The sequence below is a fragment of the Lissotriton helveticus genome, chromosome 11 (assembly GCF_964261635.1).
Source record: "Lissotriton helveticus chromosome 11, aLisHel1.1, whole genome shotgun sequence".
NCBI lineage: Eukaryota > Metazoa > Chordata > Amphibia > Caudata > Salamandridae > Lissotriton > Lissotriton helveticus.
In genome coordinates, this window is record NC_136072.1 from 930,469,138 (window position 1) to 930,493,487 (window position 24,350).

General features: G+C 46.5%; 1 protein-coding gene across 1 annotated transcript in view; it reads left to right on the forward strand.

Moving 5' to 3' along the window:
• The window catches only part of LOC144791328 (SEC14-like protein 2), a 326,084-nt gene that overhangs the window by 229,462 nt on the left and 72,272 nt on the right, over positions 1–24,350 (forward strand). Inside the window, exons 7-8 of the mRNA XM_078666003.1 lie at positions 7,543–7,603; positions 16,518–16,601. Coding sequence (XP_078522129.1) covers positions 7,543–7,603; positions 16,518–16,601 — 145 coding nt within the window. The remainder of the gene's footprint in view (positions 1–7,542; positions 7,604–16,517; positions 16,602–24,350) is intronic.

Consider the following 24,350-nt stretch of genomic DNA (forward strand, 5'->3'; position numbering starts at 1 on the left):
ACAAATGGCAGCTGCATGCAGAGATGGCATAACGTCTCTTCTGCAACTGGGGGGGAACCATGCCTCAATCTTTTCATAACTGCCATGTAAGCACTTTTGCACATTGAAATTTCGAAGGCATCGTTCGCACACTCTTTGAAATGCGTTCTGCCTGAAGTGGGATTTAGGACTCCTGTACACCTTTCTGTTGATACGTCTGCCAGAGATTTGAAGATCAGGAACAACCGGGCCCAAGTCCTAGTGGCACCAGATTGGGCACACACGGTGTGGTATCCACAACTCTAGGCATGAGCACCTGTCCATTGATCAGGCTATCTCGGGGAGTATCTTATGTCACAGTAGCAAGGCAGGGGCCTGCACCTGCAACTAGCCTTTGCAAACTTCGCCTCTATACTGGTAGATTAAGTGCCAACCGCTGACAGCCCCTATATTCCCGCTTCTGAGGTTGAAGATGTCATCTTGGCAGGCAGACACCCCTCAACAAAATCAGAAAACACCTGCTGATGGGACAAGTTTGTAGTTTGGTTAGGTATTCAACAGACTGACCTACTGGCCAGGTTATCCAAAGTGTTTCTGTTTGTGTTGTCCATAGCCCAGCAAGGACTAGCTTTGGGCACAGTTCAAGGGTATCTGTCAGCTATTTCAGCCTTTTTGCGGTTACCGGATCAGCCTTTTGTTTAAATCACTTGTGATACGTTTACAGAGTTAGGTTTGCAGAATTTGTTTCCACTCTATCCCTTTATCATGCCTCAGTAGGACCCTAACTTGGTTCTCACCTTTTTGATGTGTACTCCATCTGAACTATTGCACAGCTGCTCATTACGTCTTCTCATCCTCAAGACAGTGTTCCTCATTGCTGCAACATCAACACGGTGGGTGAGTGAGCTGCAAGCCCTCTCCGTCAACCTGTCATACACTACTTTCAGCCCAGACAAGCTAGTCATGAGAACCTGAGGTTCGTTTCTTCCAAAAGTGGCAACCACTTTTCACATAGGGCAAAACGTCACCATGCTGGTATTCATCCCCCATCTCAGCCCTCTAAGTAGGAGAAGAAGAGACTAAATCGGCTGGATAGTAAGTAAACAGGCTTTTAACTTTTACATTCATTGTACCAGGAACACTGTGACGATGATCAAATCTTTGTGGGATTCGCTCGAGAGAAGAAAGGCAGCGCAGTGCAGAAGAGAATTTTCTCTCATTAGACCATGTTCTACATTAAGATCTACTATGCATTCACCAAGAAATAGCCCCCTGGAAGTTTGCAGGCTCATTTCACCAGATTCAAGGCTGCTAGCATTGTATTGGCACTGAGAGAACCTGTACTAGATATTTGCCAGGCTGCTATGTGGGTGTCACCCCATACTTTCACAAAGCACTACTGTCTGGACAGCCAGGTTGGTCAAGATGGACATTTTTGCCCACTCCATCCTTAGTTTGAGCCTGTTCACAAACCCACCACCTAGTAGGTACTGCTTTGGTATCTGTTTAAAAGTTAGGTTAGGAATCTGTGGTTAGAAGTATCTATCAGAAGAACAAGTTACTTACCTTCAGTAACGCTCTTTCTGGTAAATACTCAATATAATTGCAGATTCCTCATTTCCCCTCCCTGTTATATTAACAGAGTTTATTTCCACTTAAAAAGGTGCCAAAGATAGATATCTACTTACTGGTCTAAGCCACTTTGCTGTTGGGTTCTGTGTGTGGATGTGCGAACAGCCTAGAAAGCAAATGATGTAAATGCATGCGAGTGGCACATATATGCATGTCAGAGTCAGCATCGAGCCGCACAACTCCACCGGATCCAGTCTGACACCTATGGAATATTCAAAAGGTGAGGAATCTTTGGTTAGATAGAGCATCCACCAGAAAGTGCCTGTGCAAAGGTAGGTTACTTGTTTGGGTCGTAGGACAAATATTGCCTGGCTGAAGTATGTGCAAAAAGTTTTTCAGGCTCTTGGGTGGTCCGAGTTGTTTACACCCCTTGAATCTATTCAAAAATCTGATATAGCATAGACTAAGGAGAATTTCCTCGCCAATAGGAAATCTGATAGGAAGGCTTATTATTGCAGGAAGGATTTGTACAGGCATTTGTCATGGTCCCAACTCTGGCATACACATTAAATAAATGTGTTAATAAAGGGATCCCTGAGGGACTTCGTAAGATGCATGTGTTGAGATTGTGGTAAAAGGTCCTACCTGAACTTGGAAGCTGCCAGTACTTCCAAGAAGGTATTCATCCAGTGCAAGGCAGTCCCACTAAGTCCTGCTACCTCCAATTGGTCAAGCAAGATCTTATGTTTGACCAGATCAAGGGCGGCAGTCAAATCCAAAAACACTAGAGCAAAAACCTAGCTGCTTTCACCGCCATGCCGAAAGTCATCTAATACGATAGAATCACAGATTTGGAGCTGTGATCAGGACAGAATCCTGCTTGTAGTGGTTTGAGGAATTCAGATTTTTAGAGGTGGTTACATAATGCCTGGGGTACTTATACTTTGATTATTTTGAATGAAAATGGGAGCAGAAAAATGGATCCGTAGTTTTTTAAAGCCTTCAGGTTGTTTCCTGGCTTTTTAAACTATTGAATGACCATTGAATTTTTAAATGTTTTAGGTACTGAAACTTGCATTAGGGATTTGTTCAATAGATTTAAAAGTGGTGGTGCTAAAGTCGAGGATATGGTCCTCATAATTGCCATCAGACCTTGTAAGTAGCTCCCATCTAAATGGTCAAAAGAAGAAAGGCAATGAGGGTTCCAATCTTCAACCGAGATCTGGAAGCCCATAGAGTTTGTCACGAGGCTCTTCTTTAATCAATCATTTGTAGACCACAACAAATCACCTGTGAGGGTCATGAGGTGCTGGAGCTGTAGTCAATCCATGAAGTTTGTTTATTCAAACAACAAGGTCCTTAGATCTCTCCTGTATTGTACTGAATTATAATCAACTACATTTTGTTTATAAAGAATGTAATACGTGAGTCACCAAACTCTTGTGGTGTCTCTAAACTTTGTCACTCTTTTTAGGACAATAGTTTATCGAGTAACTTGAAGATCTCCTTCCGCTTGTCCGGGGCTACAGTGATTTTGCTAGAATAGTAGAAAGATTTTATTTGAGCAGTATTAGTTTATATTTTGGCATATCAGCTGTGAATTTGACTATACTCTTTATGCCAATGGCTTTCTACTCAACAAAGTTGAAGTTTGCTATTTTTTGCTGCAGAGTGATGGTGTTAAAAACTCAAAGGGTGACTGCCTATACATCTCAAACAGACTCTCTTGGAGAAATGCAGATCATGACTGTCTGGCTGCAACTGACAAATTGAGATAGCGTATGTGTTAGAAATCGTATTTCTGGTTGGCTAAGTCTGGCGCCAAAACCAGGCAGAAACCACAACTCTAGTCAGGGCAAGGGAGTTACACGCCAAGATAACTCCTGCTCACCCCCTTTGGTAGCGTGACACGAGCAGTAAGGCTTACCCTGGAGGCAATGGAAGTTAAGTATTTGTGCACGCACCCACCTGCAACTACATCCAAGGCCCCCCACAAAAGGAACTCCACACAAGGTTATATAAAAATAGCCTTTGTATTATACCAAACACATTAGATAATGAACACACACTTTACAATGTGCCATAGGCACGGGCAGAATTTACAGGGGATTATATACATGGGACAGGGCCACATGGACCACTGTCAGGAATAAGCACTTTTAGAACTAGCCGTTGGTAGAATTAGCACTTTGTAGAAGTAACACTTTTAGAACAGAGAACATATAATAACTGGCGGCGGGTACGGACTGTACCTTCCGTTCTGGTGGCGCGGGACATTGAGGGTGACCTCCGACAGCAGACCGGAGCGGGCGGGAGGCGGCCGGTACGCTATAAGCGTGCAGGCGTTTCTCGCCTCCCAAAGGGGGTCCGGGCTTTTTCTAAGGCTGGGGCGACCCAAAGGTGTGCAGCTCAGAGGAGGAGGGGGGCAGGGTGCGGGTGGCCCAGCGAAGCGGACGCGGCTCAGAGGAGAGCGGCGCGGCTCGAGGCGGGGGCGGCCAGGCACCAGCTGCAAAGGGGGGCGAGCGAGGCACATTTCAGGCGGGGCTCTAGCAGCACCGGGAGGTCAGACAAGTCCCAGCAACTTGGCAGGGAAGGCACAATAGAGTCCACTGGTCCTGGGACTCTGGTCAGGGGGTGAGCTCAGTATCAAGCCCCTGGAGATAGTTTTAAGCACCAAATAGCAAATATAGCACACAACCAGTAACCACTGGTAAGAGGTAAGTACCACCTACGCAACCCTAACCACCTTAGGAAAATATCACGCAGGGAACCATGAACTCACTAGCATAACTATACTAGGAAAAACAACCACCTAAGCATAAAGATACATTTAGGGGTATAGGCCAGAAACTTTACACATGATGCATAAAAACACATTCAGAGGTGTCAGAACACAGGGTGCGCAAAACATACTACACACAGTACATTTCCTAACACCCCAAGCATTAGCGCATAAAGCATAATATCACATAAATCACATTTAGCGCAGAAATCACATGTAGCACATAACTCGCATCAAAGTCCAGGTTGCGCCACTGCGCCAAAACCTAAATGTAGCAGCTGCCCACTACTTGCTGGCAGCTGAGGGACAAGAACAGGGCCTAAACGCTGCAGCTGGCACTAAGTGCTGCACAGCTGGGGAAGGCCAAAGTAGGGATGAAGGAGTGCGACTCCCTCCTGAGTCCAAAGTACATGTCCCTAGGGAGGAAAAACCTAAATGGTGCAGCTGCCCAATACTTACTGGGCAGCTGAGGACAAAACTGTTTCAGGGGGCTCTCGCTAGCCCTCAGGACAAAACTGGGCCAAGCATTGGGGAGCCCTCTAGGCTCTGAATAAATCATATGCATTTTGGGGGAGCCTTCTAGTCTCTGAACAAATCATGTCAACTGGGGGGAGCGGCCCACTGCCAGCCGGGGCCGCTCTACCTCCCGAAATGCCCCCCCTTTGTTGGGGGGGCCTTGTGGGCTCTAAACACATGGGGGGTGGGGGAAGCCACCTAGGCTCCTTAAACAAATATGCCCCCCCGGTCGTTGGGGCGGCCCTCTCGCAAGTGGGGCCGCCCGGGCGCCGAAAAACCATGCATCAAAGTCCAGGTTGCGCCACTGCGCCAAAACCTAAACGTAGCAGCTGCCCACTACTTGCTGGGCAGCTGAGGGACAAGAACAGGGCCTAAACGCTGCAGCTGGCACTAACTGCTGCACAGCTGGGGAAGGCCAAAGTAGGGATGAAGGAGTGCGACTCCCTCCTGAGTCCAAAGTACATGTCCCTAGGGAGGAAAAACCTAAATGGTGCAGCTGCCCACTACTTGCTGGGCAGCTGAGGACAAAACTGTGACAGGGGGCTCTCGCTAGCCCTCAGGACAAAACTGGACCAAGCATTGGGGAGCCCTCTAGGCTCTGAATAAATCATATGCATTATGGGGGAGCCTTCTAATCTCTGAACAAATCATGTCAACTGGGGGGAGCGGCCCACTGCCAGCCGGGGCCGCTCTACCTCCCGAAATGCCATCCCTTCGTTGGGGGGGCCTTGTGGGCTCTAAACACATGGGGGGTGGGGGTAGCCACCTAGGCTCCTTAAACAAATATGCCCACCGGTCATTGGGGCGGCCCTCTCGCAAGTGGGGCCGCCCGGGTGCTGAAAAACCGCCCCAAAATGGCCACAGACATGCGGACCCCGCGGGGGCTTTTTTTGGTAATGGAACGTTGGAGCGGCACACTGCCACCCGGGGCCACCCTAGATGCACCCCCTGCCACGGTGCCTTTCAACATCAGCCGCTCCGGAGCCCCACCCAGCCCTCTCTGACTCACCGGCTGTTTCTCTGAGGGGCTTCTCTCCTAGGACTGGTGCTACTCCGTGGTGCGGCGGGGGCATTCTCTGGCGGCTGCGGGGCTCTCCCTCAGTCATGGGAGCCCCGCCCGCGTAGGCACCAGTCTTCACCCATTCCCCCATCTCGGGACCGGGACTTCGTGTGTGGAGCCTTCGTGGCTCCGAGGCAGAAAGTCTTTTCTCCCGGCCGGGCGCTTGGCCAATCCCAGCGCAGCGGCTGGCGGGACTTCCTTTGCAAACCGGAAGTCCCGCCCAGAGTAAGGCACTACGGTGCCTGACTTCCTATTTTGGGGCGCGAGGGCCGCGGCGGTGATCATTTTCTCGGGGGTGAAGAGAGGGGTGGGCACCTTCGAGTATAAGCGCAAACAGCAGGGTGGGCACCCGTGATTAGTCAATAAAAAAAGGGCAGAACGCAGGGTAGGCACCTGCTAATTAAAATAAGGATAATCTGGCATAATGCAGGGTGGGCACCTGCGAGGAGCACAAGGCAAGGAGAATCCCCAGCACACGATGCAGCCCAGCGCTACAGGGCAGAAACAACGCGCTCCTTTAGGAAAAATAAAGCACCCACTAGGTTCTGGGGCACAGCAAGCATCAAGCCCCCAAGGAAAGACTCCCAGAGCAAAGGGGTCCCAGCAAAAGGTCTCCAGAGCAAGGAGAAAGTCTCCCAGCCATCCTCAGGCAGAAGGGTCCAAAAGAAGTCCTCCAGCAATCCAGGGGCTGGGCAGGGCCCAGGGAGGCAAACCTTCCCCTGGGCCCCAGCAGCAGCACGCCCCTGGTAGATTCTAGTCAGGAAACAAGAACATTTTACAAGAGGTCACAGCCTCTTTTTATACACACAATTCCTTTGTCTAAAGGTGCAGGCAAGGGGCGAACCAGATACAACTGGTTCCTGAGCACTTTGTTTTGCTCAGCCCCTCTCTCTATTCACAGGATGGGTCAGGGACATGAGACACACCAAAGGGGGTGGAGCCAGCATTGTGGGGGGAAAGCCCAGCCCTATTCAGGTCCCAGTTGCACTCCTCCCCAGCCATCAACATGCAGATCTCCCATTCACCACCGGGGCAGACCCATCCTGACTCCAGGAGCCTGGCACACCAGCCAGCCCCAGCCAATCACAAGCCAGCACATTCACTGCACAGACAGGCCAACTTCTAGAAGTGGCACTTCCACACTAGACACAATAACGTTGCACACATCATCGCGCAGCATTTAATCACACGAGTCCGCACATACCAAACTCGCACCTGCACTCCCCATGCATCAGGAATGACCATGGACACACACATTCCCCATGCATTCCTATGGGAGGGCAGGCCAATCTCACACACGCACTCAGAGAGCGCACGCACTTTACTCTGTGCCACAGTGCTAAAGTGCTCAAAGACCAGAAATCATTATAATTATGTAACACTAAAAGGCAAAAAAGTACAGGGGTGAACCTGCCAGAAGGGCCAAGTCCAACAGTATGCGTCTGAATGCACCTATGAGGAGAAACTCCACTGAAGCAGAGTCCCTGTGACTAAAGGATGACACTATTAAGGACGTTCTGCAAGTTTACTTCTGGGTTTGATGTTCTTTTTGACGTGTATTGGGGCTTCCCCTGAAGCTAGGTTCTGAGAGATCTGCAGTAAAGCTGTATAACCCATTTTGCTGTCTCCACAGATAATGACTATGTTTGAAGATAACTATCCAGAGTTTCTGAAGTTCTTCTTCATTATCAAAGGTAAGACCACATCCTGCTGCAGGTGCTAGGTTACTCCGCTGTGCACACAACACATGCACACAAACAAACGTGCACTAACAAATGGACACACAGGCTATGGATCATCACAAACAACACACACAGTGCACACCTTCCCCTACTTCTACAAGGCTCCGCCCTTTGGATATTCTCAGTGAAAGAGCAGAATGTCTCCTCTAAGTACATATCACAAAGTCTGTAGAGTTAATTCTCACCAGCAGCAATAGTATCAGAACTGCTTAGCTGTAACTGGGAGAGTGAAGTACTTTCTCACCAACTAATATTGAAACGTATTTAGTACTGTAATTATTTGTGAAATGTTGGGTCCTATGCAAAAAAAGAAAAAGAAAACAGAGCAACCATTGAAGGTGTCTGAAATAGCTAAAAGGTCTTCTTTGGACATAGCTGTCATGCAGCGGTAGCCCAGGACTGAACTGGCAACTGAAAGGTGGCAATTACACATACTTTATTTGGACATAGAATGACATCGTTTGAAAACACGTTGAAAAGAAAGTTAAGTCAAACATGTATTTACGATGCAATAGGTCTCGCAGTCGCGAGCCTTTGAGCCATTGGTACTGTAAATGGCAATGCCTTTCATAAAAAATTAAAGTCATTGTCATTTACAATGCCAACAGTCCAAAGACCCGCAAATGCAAAACCCATTGCAGAGCGCGGTGTCCTTGACGCGGGCGCCGCGCTCAGTAGTAAAGTTAGAATAAAAATTAAACCGACCGCGCTGTCCCTGAAGCGGGCACTCCGCTCAGTAGTGAATTAAAAAATATATATCTTAATGATACTAAGCACTGTGTACCTGAGGTGGTTGCCGCACTCTGTAGTAAAGTAAAAAAAATAAAAAATAATAATAATAATAAAACCGAGCGTGGTGTCACTGAAAAGGGCGCCGCGCTCAGTAGAAAGGTTAAAATAAAATAAATATGAGTGCAAAATTTCCTATGAACAACAACAAGAACCTAGGAGGTCTATAGGCCAATTATTCTGGCCCAACTGACATGTGTTATACTAAGTCAGTGGGTGCTACAGTCACCATTGGGTAAATTATAAGGAGCAAAAGACAAGAGAAATACAGGTGCAGTGAACTCAACACACAGAGTAAGGGGCTAATTCAAAAACTGGTTGACAAAATCCAGATTGTCTCGTAGTGGATAACCATCAAACAGACCAGGTGATCAGTCATATCATATGGCCCATATTGCGACAGTCATTTGTTTTATACTGTCGTTTGCGCTGTTCCTGTTTTTTAATTAGGGGATGTGCCTCGTTTGCCATTAAAAAGGTTTGTTTAGACATATCACCCTATTTTAATTCACCACCTTTGGATAGTTGCACTGTGTTTTCACTTCATCATCACAAACTGGCCAGCAAATAGTGGTTTAGAGCCAACTGTAGACCTTATCCAGTATCTACAACTCTCTGTGTGGCATGAGGTCTCGATGATCAAAGGACCTGCCGGTTCACAGTTTGGACACCAAATGATATGACTGATCACCTGGTCTGTTTGATGGTTATCCACTACGAGACGATCTGGATTTTGTCAACCAGTTTTTTAATTAGCCCCTTACTCTGTGTGTTGAGTTCACTGCACCTGTATTTCTCTTGTCTTTTGCTCCTTATAATTTACCCAATAGTGACTGTAGCACCCACTGACTTAATATAACACATGTTAGTTAGGCCAGAGTAATTGGCCTATAGACCTCCTAGGTTCTTGTTGTTGTTCATAGTGTATAGCTGGGGAATTGAACTAGTAGTGGGTCTTTAAACTTGCTTTCCCTATGACCCTCCTTGCTTGGTTTTTTTTTGTGATGCAAAATTTCCTAGGCAATTGTTAACGTAAACAAGTAAATAAAGGGAAAAGCAACGGAAAACAACCAATTTATAAAAACATTTTCATTTTAATGGTAATATCTTAAAAAATTATTGTTATGCAAAAAACATAACGCATAATTACACAAACAAACACAGTATAAAAAATTCAATCTTATCAGTAAGTCAGACACAAGTAACTACACTTACATCTACACAATTGGTGGCATAAAAAACGACGCGCGTTTCGGCGTGTACAACGCCTTCTTCAGGAGCCACATATGTACCTAAAATGAACAATAATTAAAATACAATGTCAATATACATAATACATAATTAAATAACATAATTTTAATCAATTAACATTACATAATATGTTTCAACATGGCACTAGTCATAAAAAACGTTAACATATTATCAGCTTCCTTTAATATTAAATCAAGTTTCCATTCAGAAGGATATTTTATCATCTGAGTACTCATATTATAGTTAATATTACTAATAGAGAGTCTGCCAAGGTCATTTGTTTTATGATGGTAATTCCTAACGAAAAAAGATAATCATTCCAAGAGTATACCCTATTCACAGTACAGCCATAGACCTACAGGGGAATATGTCTTATATAAAAAGGAACATAGATTCGTCCTCTTCCCAAAAATATCAACGTGTAAATAAATATAAGCATGTACCAAAGAGCCCCTATTCTTAATACGGCCCAATCATTTAAGAAAGAAAAACTTACATCATAATGTTCCTTCTCTAAATGTTGTCACTTCTAAGTGTATAATGCATCAGATGAACTGTTTGGGGTGGATTATTCACAAGGATCCAATCCTTAGATAGAATTAAAGCAGAATATCTTGAAAAACGTGCAATCATGTATTAAGCAATAAAAATAATTTTTGAACAAAAACTGTAATTTGCAAGTTTAAATTTCATTTATTATAATAGTCTATTTTATAGAAGCATGCTTCTGTTGCAATGGGGCATGATAATGTTAGAGCCCCAAAAAACTCTTTAACTTAACCCAGGACTGATATTATGGGGGGGGGCATTTGATCTAGAAGACCCATAGTAGAATTGGCTATGTCGATCGAATTATAGTTCATTTATTTAGAGATAGCGGCACATATTATTACAAACTGTATGGACTGGTATGTTCTTATAAATATATAATAAAGTAGTTCTTACTATGATGAAGATGATCCCACGATAAGTCTACTCTCGATATTCGTGACAGGAAAACCACACTTAATTAGCGGTCTATGATCGAGACCTACGAAAAAACACACTATGCATAAAGCGGTTGCAAAATAAGAAACCGTGTCAACCACAGAATACCATGTCTCGGTTGATTATGGGTACCTTCATAGGCTCAAAATAAAACTCCAGTCGCGAAGATGTAATCTATCAAACACGGTTCATTACGTTCGTCCTAGTAAAAAACAACCAGAGACACATATTCTAATATTTTAAAGTGTATTGTTATACACAGAAAATTTAACGGACCAATCTCCTCGGGTTACCTTATATATTTATGAGTACCTTTATATGCTCAAAATAATACTCCAGTCGTGAGGATGTAATCTATCAAATACGGTTAATTACGTTCATCCTAGTGAAAAACAACCAGACACATATTGTAACATTTTAAAATGTATTGTTATTCACAGAAAATATAACGAACCAATGTTCTCAAGTTACCTTATATATTTATAAAGGGCAGCTGTAACTCGTCAATATCCAAGTTCCTTGGTATTTAAACGGTAGGGCAGAATCGTAACTGAAACCGATGAGACCGGGATAAAATAAAAACATCAAACTTAAAAAAATTCCATTTAAACGGAGCGCGGTGTCCCTAAACAGGCGCCATGCTCAGCATGCAAATCCAACAAAGCAAACCCCATTGTACCCTTTAGTGTTAAAAACTTTATAAATAAATAAAATAGTGTTTACCTACTAGAGAAAGCAGACTGTGTAACGAGCCAAGTCAAAGGTCTAGTCCTTATGGGCGGTAACAAATGGCGACAAGGAGGTACCCAGGAAGGACTAACAAGCCGTATAATGAATTGGAAGCCAGCGTTTACAAAAGACAATGACGCAAGCCAATAAAAAATATAGGTGGCGAGTGGGCGGGGCTTCCACTGCATACACTGACAGCATGCCTCACAGAGCGAGCAGTGCATGCGCGCTGCCGCTAGGCTCAACCTAAAAAAAGATTGGGAGCGTTGTTTCCTCCTTGCACTGTCAGAAACTGATATTCATCCTTACAACACTCCGCATTAAGGACAAGGATTTCAGCACACAGAGGAAAGCTATTGGTGAAAGTAGCACTGGGTATATGTGAGGTGGAGAAGTTTAGACTCGCACTACAGCTGGAGAAGCTATCTGGAGTTATAAGTGTTCACAAGGCAGGAAACCAGGGTCCCTCTGCAAAGACAACCGAGGTCAGCGAGGGCAGCCATCAGCACTGCACCGAGCACATCCATCAAGATGGCGGCAAACAGCTGTCTACTATTGGATAGTTAATCCTATTTAGGCTCATAATCAGTTACTCAGGACTATAAGCTCTTGGAGACAGCTCAGTGAGCCATTAACAGCTAAAATGAAGATGACTTGCACAGAGAGCTTATGTTAAATAGGACCATTGTTGCTCAGTTGTAAAGTTAGTGCATGTGTCAATACCTGGGTTGGCTGATGGTTACCATTAGCGCAATCAAAATCGCGCCCTGAATTGTGTGCAGACCAATGCAAAAAGAAGACAAAAGGGAAGAACACAATGCTCATCACGTGCTGACCGATGAGCTAACTTTGGCTCATCACCAGCACACAATGTGTGGTGAAACAGAGGAATGGCTCCTGTCACAGGACTGATCTAGTTTGTCTATATTAGCACCAAAACAGACTCAGAAGAGAGCTAATCTCACTAATACTTCTCCAAGCCATTTACAAAATTCTCAATGCATCCCACTATCACAAATGTCTTGACCTGCCCCCTATCTCTCAGCACACACGCCCAAAAACTAACTTACTGGGAAAACAGTTTTGTCACCTTGTTCCTATGTTAAAAATACAACAGCAGCAAAAATTGTGGGAAGAAAATCAAAGGTGGTTTCTTTTACTATGATCTTGTAACTCACATTCAGTCACATTCATACATCAGTGGCTATCACTTCTCATGGGATCATGCTAGGAGTGGGAAGTCCCCTCTCCCAAAATCATTAGGAATAACAAACGGCTTCATGCACAAAGACCTTCTGTGGCACCAATCCCATTTTTTACAAAATCACAGGCAGGGCCGGCTTTAGCACTGGTGACGCCCAGTGCAGCAATCAATTTTGGCGCCCCCACACTCCATGACTGCCTCCTCTTATTCTCTCCCTACCACTAGGCAAAAGGGACCCTCATCCCTCCAATCATAAGTTACTGCTAAACACAGCGTCTCAAACGAGGTCAGCACCCTCTTCACGAGTTGTTGCCCAGTGCGGCCACACCAGTCGCACAGCCCTGATGCCGACCCTGATGACAGGGATTACATCGTCAGAACAGCCATACGTAGTTACTAACCCCCATTAGTGAGTCAGAAATGCCTTTCCGACTTGTTAAATTGAGTTTGCGAACCATAAAAAAATTGCAAATAGGACAGAGTGTGAAAGGGGCTTCCTTCATCTATTTGGGAGTCGCAGTGGAATTTATCAGTGCTTTGCGATTTCAATTGTGGCCACAATCTGTTGATCAGTTACTGACCTCTCAGGCAAAGCTGTCCCCCTGGAACAGCTTTGACTTTTGGGGCATTGAAGGGTGCAGGCAGTAGACCATTGGACCATGGGTTGCTACCCTTAATTTGCTCCCAATCACGTAACATTTTTTAAAAAACAGAATCCCGCTTAAAAAAAATTATTCCACTAAGGAAAGCAAATGCAAAAATGGGAGTCGGAGGTACCTTCTAGGCCACAATTCCTGTTTTTGTAGCCATTCACCAGGAGTCACAAATTATGACTTGATTAACATTAGTGAGCCAGGTCAACATACAACACTCTCCTAATGGACCTTTTGTGACGTGACCTATTTGTACATAGATCCCATTAAAAAATGACAGGCTGATCGAAAAAAGTCACTGCACAATTTATACGGTTTGTTTGCGAGCTGCCTGTATGCACAGCAGGTAAATAAAGGGTTCCTGGTCCGTATAGAGACCTTGAATCCCTTGGTCAGAGATGGGTTTTCTTGACAGCTCCCAGGGGAAGTACAACAGTAATGTTGGTAGCAGGTAGACATCTTGACAAAAGCAGTGGAGTCTACAGTATCCTGCCTTTTCAGGCTGTCCCTGGTCATGCCGGTGTTAGCTGCTTTTGGCACTGCTGGCATAAGAGCACATTTAGTCCATTCTTAACTTCCGTTTGCCTACTTGTGGGGTTTTATAGCACCTGCGTTGAGGTGAATTGCTTATACTTTCGCTATTCAAACCCTAACGTGATCCTCTGGACAGGACCTCGTGGAGGCCCTTGTCAATGCTGAATACAGACTATAAGATAGCTAGCAAGACCCTTGCCCAATGGATCTACCTGCTGCACCCTCCTTGGTGTGTCAGAGCCAAGTGGCTCCATTCCAAACCGTAACACATTCTAGAACTTTCGTAGGCTATTCAGGGTCCTGGAGGAGGCACACCAGGGTACAATAGCAGCACCTGGTTAGACGCTCACGGGTGATAAGGCTTCACAAGTAATGATTGATTTAATGGTCATGTCGAGAGTCATCAGCAAGGTGTTTGATATCCATAGCTCACATTATGTCTACCGTGCTTTAACGTACAGGATTCGGAGAGGGGATACTCCAATGGCTTTCAATGCTGTGTGCCAATCCCACTGCCAAAGCTATGACAGGCAGGGTAATTTAAACACCAGTGTAAGTGACCCCAGGCTCTAGGCAGTGGTGCCCATCCACCCCCTTATTATTGTCCCTGGTAACGGTGCTGCCATTTCAGCCTAATGAAGAACAGCAGTGCTGACAGGAATATTCGGTCATAAGATGGCCCAAAGACTATCTTCTCACATGATGACAACCTATTTATATTTCTGATGGACCAACATAGTACCCACTTCGGCCATCCTCATGAATCTGGTCATTATTCGGGCCTCATTGTCAACTTGAGAAAGTCAATTGCATTCTAGATTCAACCAATGAAGGGGGGCTGAACTGGTGACGTTTAAAGCCACGTGTGAAAGGTGCCCCTTCAGGTACCTTGCACTGTAACTTTATCAAGTCGATGACGGCTTGATGGCCAAACACATGGGTCAAGCCATGCGCTCCTTGAAAGGCTTGTATGAGATTCTAGAACACAGTGCCAATCTCGACCGCAGGTAAAACAGCACTGGCCAAGATGGCGATGCTCTAACATCTGCTGTATTATTTTATTACCCTTTGCTTATGGGTGCTAGCTTCAAGGGCACCGGTTTGTGTTAGAAAATCTGAAATATCCTATAAAAGAATGATGCCTAAACACTCCAGACTTTGAGAAATACTACTTAGCCTTGCAGTTTCAATGGGTAGAAACAGTAGCTGGGTGACACCCATTTACATGAAACAGGATTGCCAACAGATGTGATAGGCTGAGGGGTCCTGACCGGTCTCTTGACTGGACAGAGAATCATATATGGTAGATGCCACAGACCGCTCTGAAGAGCATTGAAATGTTAGAGGTGTTGCTTGTTGGAAACCAAGATGTTTTCAGCATATACCTTATGCCTCCCATATGTGGGCATATCAAGGGCCCACAGCTTTCTCACAGCCAGTCAGCATGCAGCCTGAACAAGGGTAGGGATAGTAATGGTATGTGAGTGTAATGACATGGGCATATAGAAATCACTAACTGACCTGATGGGCACGGACGGACTTCCCAGTGGCCAATTCTAATTATATGGCATCCTGACAAACATACTGTGTGGCAAATGTGGAACAGGTAACCCAGAGCCAGACGCACTGAATAATCAGTTTAGGTGAGATTGTGGGACCGTTCACATGAAAATATAAAGCCCTGCCTGGCATGACTCAAATAAAAGAAATAGAAGATGGGAAATGAGAAACATCTTAGAATATACAAAAAAAATCTCTCGACACTCCAGAGTTCTATAAATACAAATTTACTTTACGCACAGAACATTTTTTACACCAAAGAGACTTAATAAAATACCTGCTCAACACGTTCTGTCTTGTCCTAGGTGCAGTGCAGTAGATGTGGAATCTTTCAAAAAGTATGTGCCTGCTATAAGATCAAGAGATATTCAAAAGAAATTACAGATTTACTAGATTAGACACTGGGAAGGATGAATCTGCACACACCTCACTCAGTGTCTCTTGGATCTTTTGCCAGCCCTAAACCCAAGAATGGAGGCAACAGATTCCTCGATTTGGTTTTCCTACTGGCTAAAAAAGCGATAGCAATGACGCAACATTCTTCAGAGACTCCACCACTTAGCCAGAAGCTGAAATAAATAGATGGGCTGCAAGCAAGACTGTAGTCGTTCAAGGGGAAGGCTATAGAGGCCCGAGTAGGTGCGCAGTTGAGCATTCGTGGGAAAGAAATACTAATGGCCTAGTGCTAGTGATATTGGTACCTAGGATTTCCTACATCTGACACACATCAATGTCTTACCAAGTATCTTCTCCATAATAAGTCAAATCCCTAACTCAGAGTGATAAGTCTCATCCTGAAGGCTATGCTTTGTAGCATGTGGTATATCTTGGAAAAGAACTGAACAAAGTGCCCTCCTTTTGCTTGCCCCTCAGTAGACAGTGAAGCAACTTTATTGTAGCCATTCCCTTTCGGTTACATTTCATCTAGTATGTGGACGCCTGTTTTTTGTTTGGTTCCTATTAGATTGAAATGTATGTTCATTTACTATAAGTACGGACAATGTTAGAAATGTTAAACATTGCGTAGCTTGTTTCTCATGATAATTTCTGCGTCATTTGACTGCACCAAAGTCTACTGCCCCATGTGTTTAGTGCAACCACACCTATTGTTTATGTTTGAGATAATACAAACCATCTAATTCCTTGCCTTGATTTACAGCTCCAAGGTTGTTCCCAGTTGCATACAACCTTATCAAGCATTTTTTGAGTGAGAACACCCGCAAGAAAATCATCGTATTGGGAGGTAAGAGATCTGCAACCCATTTTCTTAAGTGGTGGGCATGGATGGAGGCTGCATAGACATCACACATGATGGTGATGGAGAATTCTGGACAGTGAAGCTGGTCATACATAAGAACCCACACACTGTCATCGCTGTGATGGTTCACACTCATCCAAACCCTACTATGTTGCTCTGTTTACAAAAGATCATATATGAATTATGCCTAATACGATAAATATTTTCTCTGCTAAAGTCTCCGCTGCTCCTTGGAACTGGGTTCAGGATTTATAAAAAAACTTTTAAAAATCAAGCATTTGCAATGCAATAGGTCGGGCATTTAGTAGCTTTAGAGCTATTGGCGTTGTAAATGACAATGTCTGTTCCCCAAGTTTTATGGCTTTTAGTGGAGAGGAGTGGATATATGTAGTTTGGAGTGGAATTATGTGGTTTGAATTTGAATTGTTAATTGTGGAAATGTGTGGGATGGAATTGTGTGTTGTGCAGTGGAATTAGGTGGCATGGTGAATAGATAGGGGTGAGAGCTGCACAGAATAGATAGAACGGGAGAGAGGGCTAAGTACTTTGTGAATGAAGTGGTGAATGAACTTCGTAGAGAGGAGCAGAAAGTGTGTGAAAAAGAGAGATGGGGAGAGAAGGGCACAGACACATAAAGAGGGTGCATATGTGTACGCAGAAGACACCTCAAAAAAAGGAGGAGAGCATAGGTTTGAAGGACAGAAATCTTGAAAAGGCACAGGAAAGAAACTGTGATCGAAGACGTGAAGTGAACCAAGGTTCCATTCCTTTCTGCAGGATAGGCAGCAGGCAGTTTCAGTGCCTCCTTTTCAATCATCCTTTTCCCCGGTATTGCACGGAGTTCCTCAGGGCTCTGCCATCAGCCCAATTCTCTTTAATGTATACCTCAGGCCACTAATCTCGCTTATTAAAGGATTCGGCATCAGAATTGTTAATTATGCCAATGACACGCAGATGATCCTCTCCTTGGAAGGAGAGGATTCTATCTCTGTGGAGGTCCTACACAACTGCCTACGGAACACGTCAAGTGGTTAAAGGCCAATTCACTTCAGTTTAATGTCGGGAAAACCGAAGTGCTTTTCAGCGCTGGAACGAGGATCCCTCGACCATTTCCTAACAATTTCTGGCCCCCGGAATCTGGCTCCAACGTACAGCCTGCGGATTCTGTCCACAACCTAGGGGTCATGCTGAAGCATGGGCTCAGCATGGACACCCATGTACAGAAAACATCGGCTTGTTGCTTTGCCATCCTTCGCTCACTTAGGAAGGTTCTGCCCCTCTTACCCCTCCATGCTCGCGCCCAAGTGGTTAGATGTACCATCCTGAGCAGGTTGGACTACTGTAATGCCCTCCTGCTCGGGTCCCCTGAGTATCTACTGGATAGGCTCCAAAGGGTCCAATCTGCGGCTGCTAAATTGGCCTTGGGGCTGCTGAGAAGATCTCATGGACCATCTGCCCTGGAAAAAACTACACTGGCTTCCTCTTAGACAGAGGATCCAATTTAAGGCACTCTGTATAGTTTTTAGGGCTCTCCACGGGTGCGGTCCAGCTCCTCTAAGATCCAAGTTTGTTTGGTATGCCCCTACCAGACAGCTTCGCTCATCTGATGCTAAACTGGTAGTTGTTCCCAGATTTAGGAAGGTCAGAGCTGGAGGTAGATCCTTCGAGGTGACTGCCGCTAGACTCTGGAACACTCTCCCCATCGAGATTAGGGTAATTAACGAACTCTTGCAGTTTAGAAAAAAGGTGAAAACCTGGCTTTTCCCTGGCTAGCCTCTTCCCCGGTATCTGCGTTCTCGCTTCTCTCTGGGTTCTGTTAGCGCCAGGATGCCTGCAATGGTGACAGTTGCGCTTTATAAATTCTTAAAATAAATAAATAAATAAATAATGTGAGAGGCAGCAAGAGTGAGTGAGAGGTATCAGAGATTACGAGAGAGAGACAAACGAGTGGGAGGGGCACCCAGAGGGGGAGGCGAGAGGTGGACCAGTGCACAGCATGAGGTGGTACAGGAAGGTAGCAGGTGCGCACGTAAAAAAAAAGCCTCTCCTTGTGTGTATTGCACATATATAAGTGCTGCTGAATCAGAGGGCTGAGGAATGTTTGCATTTTACAGCCCCTTTAATCTTGGGTTAGGAGTGCTCATTTGACTGTTGGAAGCCAAAAACAAGAAGACATGTACAATTGAACAACCCTATTATAACAAAAAGAATAAACAGTATAATATTATTTTAAAGTTAGTACTGCACTGTAATATTGTTATACTTTAAGGGGGAGGAAATTAACATGTATAAGAATAAAGGGCATTTCTCAAACAACATTTGAAGGAGAAATTGCCAAGAACCAATAGAGTATGGAATCCCATACACGTGAAATGGAAGCAGAGCTTTATCCTGCTGGATTCAATACAGGTTGTTGCCTGAAACGAGATGCAGAGTAAATGGAATTAAATGAAAGGAGTAACGAGATTCACCTGTAAAAAATAGATGGTGAAACTTCGAAAACAGAAGGCTATAGCAGAGGCCGCCCCGAAGGGGTCCTCGAGGGCCGGCGCCATAACAGCCGCCAGAGCCCGCAGGAAACGTATCCGGTTAGCTCAGGTTTGCGCCTCCGGGAAAGGCCGCATGGCGAAAAGCGCCCAAGGAGCTCTCCTCCCCCTTCCCAAGAACAAAGGGAGGAGAGAAAGGGGGAGGAGGGTATAAGGCGACGCTCCCCCTGGGCAGCTCACCTTTACATCAGGGAGCTGGGGGAGCGGCGCTATCGGATTTCGAGGGGAGAGGCGACAGTGCTGGAAAACTCCAAAAAGGACACAAGCGCGCCACGACCTAATAGCAAAGATGGAGCAGAGCACACCATGGCGTTTGTGCGAAGATTGCCGTCAGAGCTTGCCAGACGTCGGCCTCACAGAGATACGGCTAGTGGTGGGTATCCTAGCGCTCGAGTGGAGCGATGACATGGCAGGTCCACAGAAAGAGCAGCAGGATGCGCAAAGGGACGACACAGGGTAGGGGGAGCAGCAGGAAGACGGAAGCCTTCCTGGACGCGTGGCGGAAACAAAAGGTGTATTGGTTTGGTTACGGAAACACACCGACAGGGCGGTGTGTAGAAGGAGGGCCACTCACTCTCGGATGCCACACGGCTGGGTGAGTGCGCCTGACAAAAAAAAAAACATCAGGGTAGCAAACAGAGATGGCACTTGCAGCCCAGCCCCCGCCAGACGGCAGGGAGTAGGAGAGACTAGCAAGGTAGCGAGTTGGGGCCTTGCTCCAGGGAATGGCTACCCCTACAGGCAAAGGGGCATGGAAACAACAAAGAACAATCAATGAGCTGTCAGGGTGATTTACGACCCTAGGATATGCAAACAAGCAAAAGACTAACCAGTGCTTTATGACCAGCCAATGATTTATGGCTGATAATTTATGATGCCCATGCAGAATGATTTATGATAACAAAATGATGACAGATTTGTTACAGAATGATTTATGACATCCTGATGATTTATGACCATGATTTATGGCTTCTGATTTATGATGATCAGGCAGAGTGATTTATGACAAAGGTAATAGCCAATTTACGGATGATTTATGATGCTCATGTAGAATGATTTATGACAACAAAATGATGACAGATTTGTGACAGAATGATTTATGGTACCCGATGATTTATGACTGTTGATTTATGAATGATGTCCAAATGACACTGAGTGATACCCAATTATGATAATGTATGATCATGATTTATGACCCCGGCTCCGAGTAGGTGTCCAGGGGAGTTGTACAAATATGACGTATGTAATGAGTAAAAAAACTGCGGCCAACAACCACCACAAAAACAATGACTGTTGGCTGTGTGTAGTAATACAGAAACGCAAGTATGGGAAGGTTTCGGGAATGGGCGCAGTGAGGCTGTTATAGCAGAGGCCGCCCTTAAAGGGGGCCTCGAGGGCTGGCGCCATAACGATCGCCAGAGCTTGCAGGGAACGGATCTGGTTAGCGCTGGTTTGTGCTGCTGGGAATGGCCGCACGGTGAAAAGCGCCTAAGGATTTCTCCTCCCCCTTCCCAAGAACAAAGGGAGGGTGCTGGGGGAGCGGTGCCAACGGATTTGGAGTTCCACCCACCCACACCTACAACAGCAGTGTCGCAGAGCTGACAGGGACGAAAGGAACTAATGATTCAATGATTGGCGATGGAGACACACTGGGCAGTGTGTGGGAGTAAGGCCACTCACTTTGGGATGCCTCACGGCTGAGTGAAGTTGTCTAACAAAGGGGGCATCAAACTGAGACGGTACTCGCATCGTAGCCCCCGCCGGACAGCAGGGCACAACAGACTCCAACAAGGTAGCGAGCTGGGTCCTAACTCCGGGAAGAAGCTACCCTCATGCGATGAGTGCGCAAAAAGATCGCAAACCCAACCAAAAGGGGCGGAAACAAAAGGTGTATTGATTTGGTTACGGAAACACATTGACAGTACGGTGTGTAGAAGGAGGGCCACTCACTCTGGAATGCTTCACGGCTGGGTGAGTGCGCCTGACAAAAAAATTGGGGTAGCAAACGGAGACGGCACTCGCAACCCAGCCCCCACCGGATGGCAGGGCGCAGAAGAGACTAGCAAGGTAGTGAGTTGGGGCCTGGCTCCAGGGAGAGGCTACCCCCCACAAGCAGAGGGGCGTGGAAAACAAAGAACAATCTACAAGCTGTCAGGGTGATTTGAGACCCTAGGATATGCAAATGAGGAAAAGACTAACCAGTGATTTATGACCAGCCGATGATTTATGGCTGATGATTTATGATGCCCACGCAGAATGATTCATGACAAAAAAATGATGACAGATTTGGGACAGACTGATTTAGGACATCCCGATGATTTATGACCATGATTTATGGCTGCTGATTTAAAATGATCAGGTAGAGTGATTTATGACAACAAATAATAGCCTATTGGCGGGTGATGTATGATGCTCATGCAAACTGATTGATCAATCAATCAATCATAGCATTTATAAAGCACACTACATACCTGTGAGGATCTTAAGGCGCTAGGGGGGGAAGCTGCTACTGTTCGAAGAGCCAGGTCTTGAGAAGTCTCCTGAAGGTTAGGAGGTCTGCCTCTGGCGGTCACTCTTCGGGTCCGGGGGGACGGTGGCGAGGACACGGTCTGCGGAGCTGAGCTGGCGGGTGGGGGTGTAGAGGTTGAGTCAGCTGTTGAGGTACGCTGGTCCGGTGTTGTGTTGTGCCTTGTGTGCGTGGGTGAGGAGTTTGAAGGATATCCTCTTGTTGATGGGGAGCGAGTGCAAGTCTCTCAAGTGGGGTGTGATGTGGCTGCAGCGAGGGATGTTGAGGATCAGGCGTGCGGAGGTCGTTCTGGACATGTTGGAGCAGTTTCAGGAGTTTGGCCGGGGCTCCTGTGTAGAGTGCGTTTCCGTAGTCCTGTCTACTGCTGACGAGGGCCTGGTTGACCGTCTTTCTTGTTTCGGTGAGGATCCACTTGAAGATCCTGCAAAGCATGTGGATGGTGTTGAAGCAGAAGGAGGAGACAGCATTGACCTGCTTCGTCATGGAAAAGGTGGAGTTGAGGATGACCCCTGGGTTGCGTGCGTGGTCGGTGGGTGTAGGGGTGCTCCTAGTGCAGTCGGCCACCAGGAGTCGTCCCAGGCCGAGGGGGTGGATCCGAGGATGAGGACGTCCATCTTGTCAGAGTTCAGCTTCAGTCTGCTGTTTCTCATCCAGTCGGCGATGGCCTTCGTTCCTTTGTGGAGGTTGGTTTTGGCAGTGTGGGGGTATTTGGTGAGGGAGAGGATCAGCTGGGTGTCGTCGGCATAGGAGATGATGTTGAGGCCATGGCGTCATGCGACGTGGGCGAGCAGTGCCATGTAGACGTTGAACAACGTTGGGCTGAGGGATGAGCCTTTGGGTACACTGCAGATGATCTCGGTGGCTTCAGAGCGTAAGGGGGGGAGGCGGACGCTCTGTGTTCTGCCGGAGAAGAAGGAGGTGGTCCCGTCCAGGGCCTTCTCTTGGATTCCGGCGTTGTGGAGGCATGTTCGTAGTGTGCGGTGGAAGGCCGTGTCGAAGGCGGCTGACAGGTCCAGGAGGATGAGGGCCGAGGTTTCTCCGTTGTCAAGCAGGGTCCTGATGTCGTCGGTGGCAGCGATGAGGGCAGTTTCGGTGCTGTGGTTGCTGCAGAACCTGGACTGGGACAGGTCCAGGTTGCTGTTCTCCTCGAGGAAGCTTGTCAGTTGCTTGTTAACGGCCTTTTTCTATGACCTTCACCGGGACCGGAAGCAGGGAGATTGGTCAGAAGTTCTTGAGGTCCTTGGGGTCCGCCTTGGGTTTCTTAAGTAAGGCTTTGATCTCGGCGTGCTTCCAGCTCTCCGGGAAGGTTGCTGTCTCACAGGAGATGTTGATGGTTTTCTGGAGATGGGGTGCGATGGTGCTGCTGGCTTTGTTGAAGATGTGGTGCTGGCAGGGTCTTCCGGGAATCCGTAGTGGATGGTGTTCATGATCTTGATGGTGTCGTCGTCGTTGATGTTGGTCCAGGTGAGCAGGAGGTTGGTGGTCGTGGGAGCGGGGGTCTCAACGGTTGCCGGGGTGGTGACGGTATCAAAGCTGTCATGGATGTCTGCGATCTTGCGATGGAAGAAGGTGGCCAGCGAGTCGCACAGGTCTTGTGACGGTGGGATGTCATTGGTGTTGGAGCTGGGGTTGGAGAGTTCCTTCACGATGTTGAAGAGCTCTTTGCTGTTGTGTGCGTTGTTGTCTAGGCGGTCTTTGAAGGTTGTCCTTATGGCGGAACTGATGAAGTGGTGGTGTCTGCGGGTGGCATTCTTGTGGGCTGTGTAGCTTTCCGGTGTTCGTTCACGGATCCAGTCTTTTTCAAGTTTTTGGCATGTTTGCTTGAAGGCATCGAGGTCTTCGGTGAACCAGCTGGCTCTCTTGCTGGTATGGGTGTTGGAGGACTTCTTGAGCGGGGCGAGGGTGTTGGCGCAGTCGTCCATCCACTGTCTGAGGCTACGGGCTGCGGCGTCGGTCGGGTCTGCTGGTGGGCTCTGGGCGAGGGTGGTGGTTAGCTGGTCCTCGGTGACCTTGCTCCAGCGGTGACGGGGCATCTGCTGGGTGCTGTGGTGTGTTGTGGGTTTCCGGAAGGTTAAGTGGATGCAGCGATGGTCGGTCCAGTGGAGTTCGGTGGTGCGGTTGAAGAAGACGTGGGAGCTTGCTGAGAAGATGGGGTCAAACGTGTGGCCAGCGGAGTGGCCACACACATTATGACAACAAAATGATGACAGATTTGTGACAGAATGATTTATGCTACCCGTTGATTTATGACCCCTGATTTATGATGTCCAAATGACACTGAGTGATACCTAATCATGATAATGTATGATCATGATTTATCACCCGGCTCCGAGAAGGTGTCCAGGGGTTTTGTACAAATATGAGAATGTAATGAGAAATAAAACTGTGGCCAACAACCACCACATAAACAATGACTGATGGCTGTGTGTAGTAATACAGATACATAAGTATGGTACAGTTCCGGGAATAGGTGCAGAGCGGCCGTTATGATAAGTTACTATTATTTGCCACCTGGTGAAATGACGTACAAAGCCAGTTACAGCGTAGGAGGTTGCAGACACCAAAAATAAAGTTGAAAGTGCCCGCTGCTGTTTATTGAATGATTTAAACACGAAAATGGAGCATGCAACTAGCTAAATAAACATGTGCCCAAGACCGACC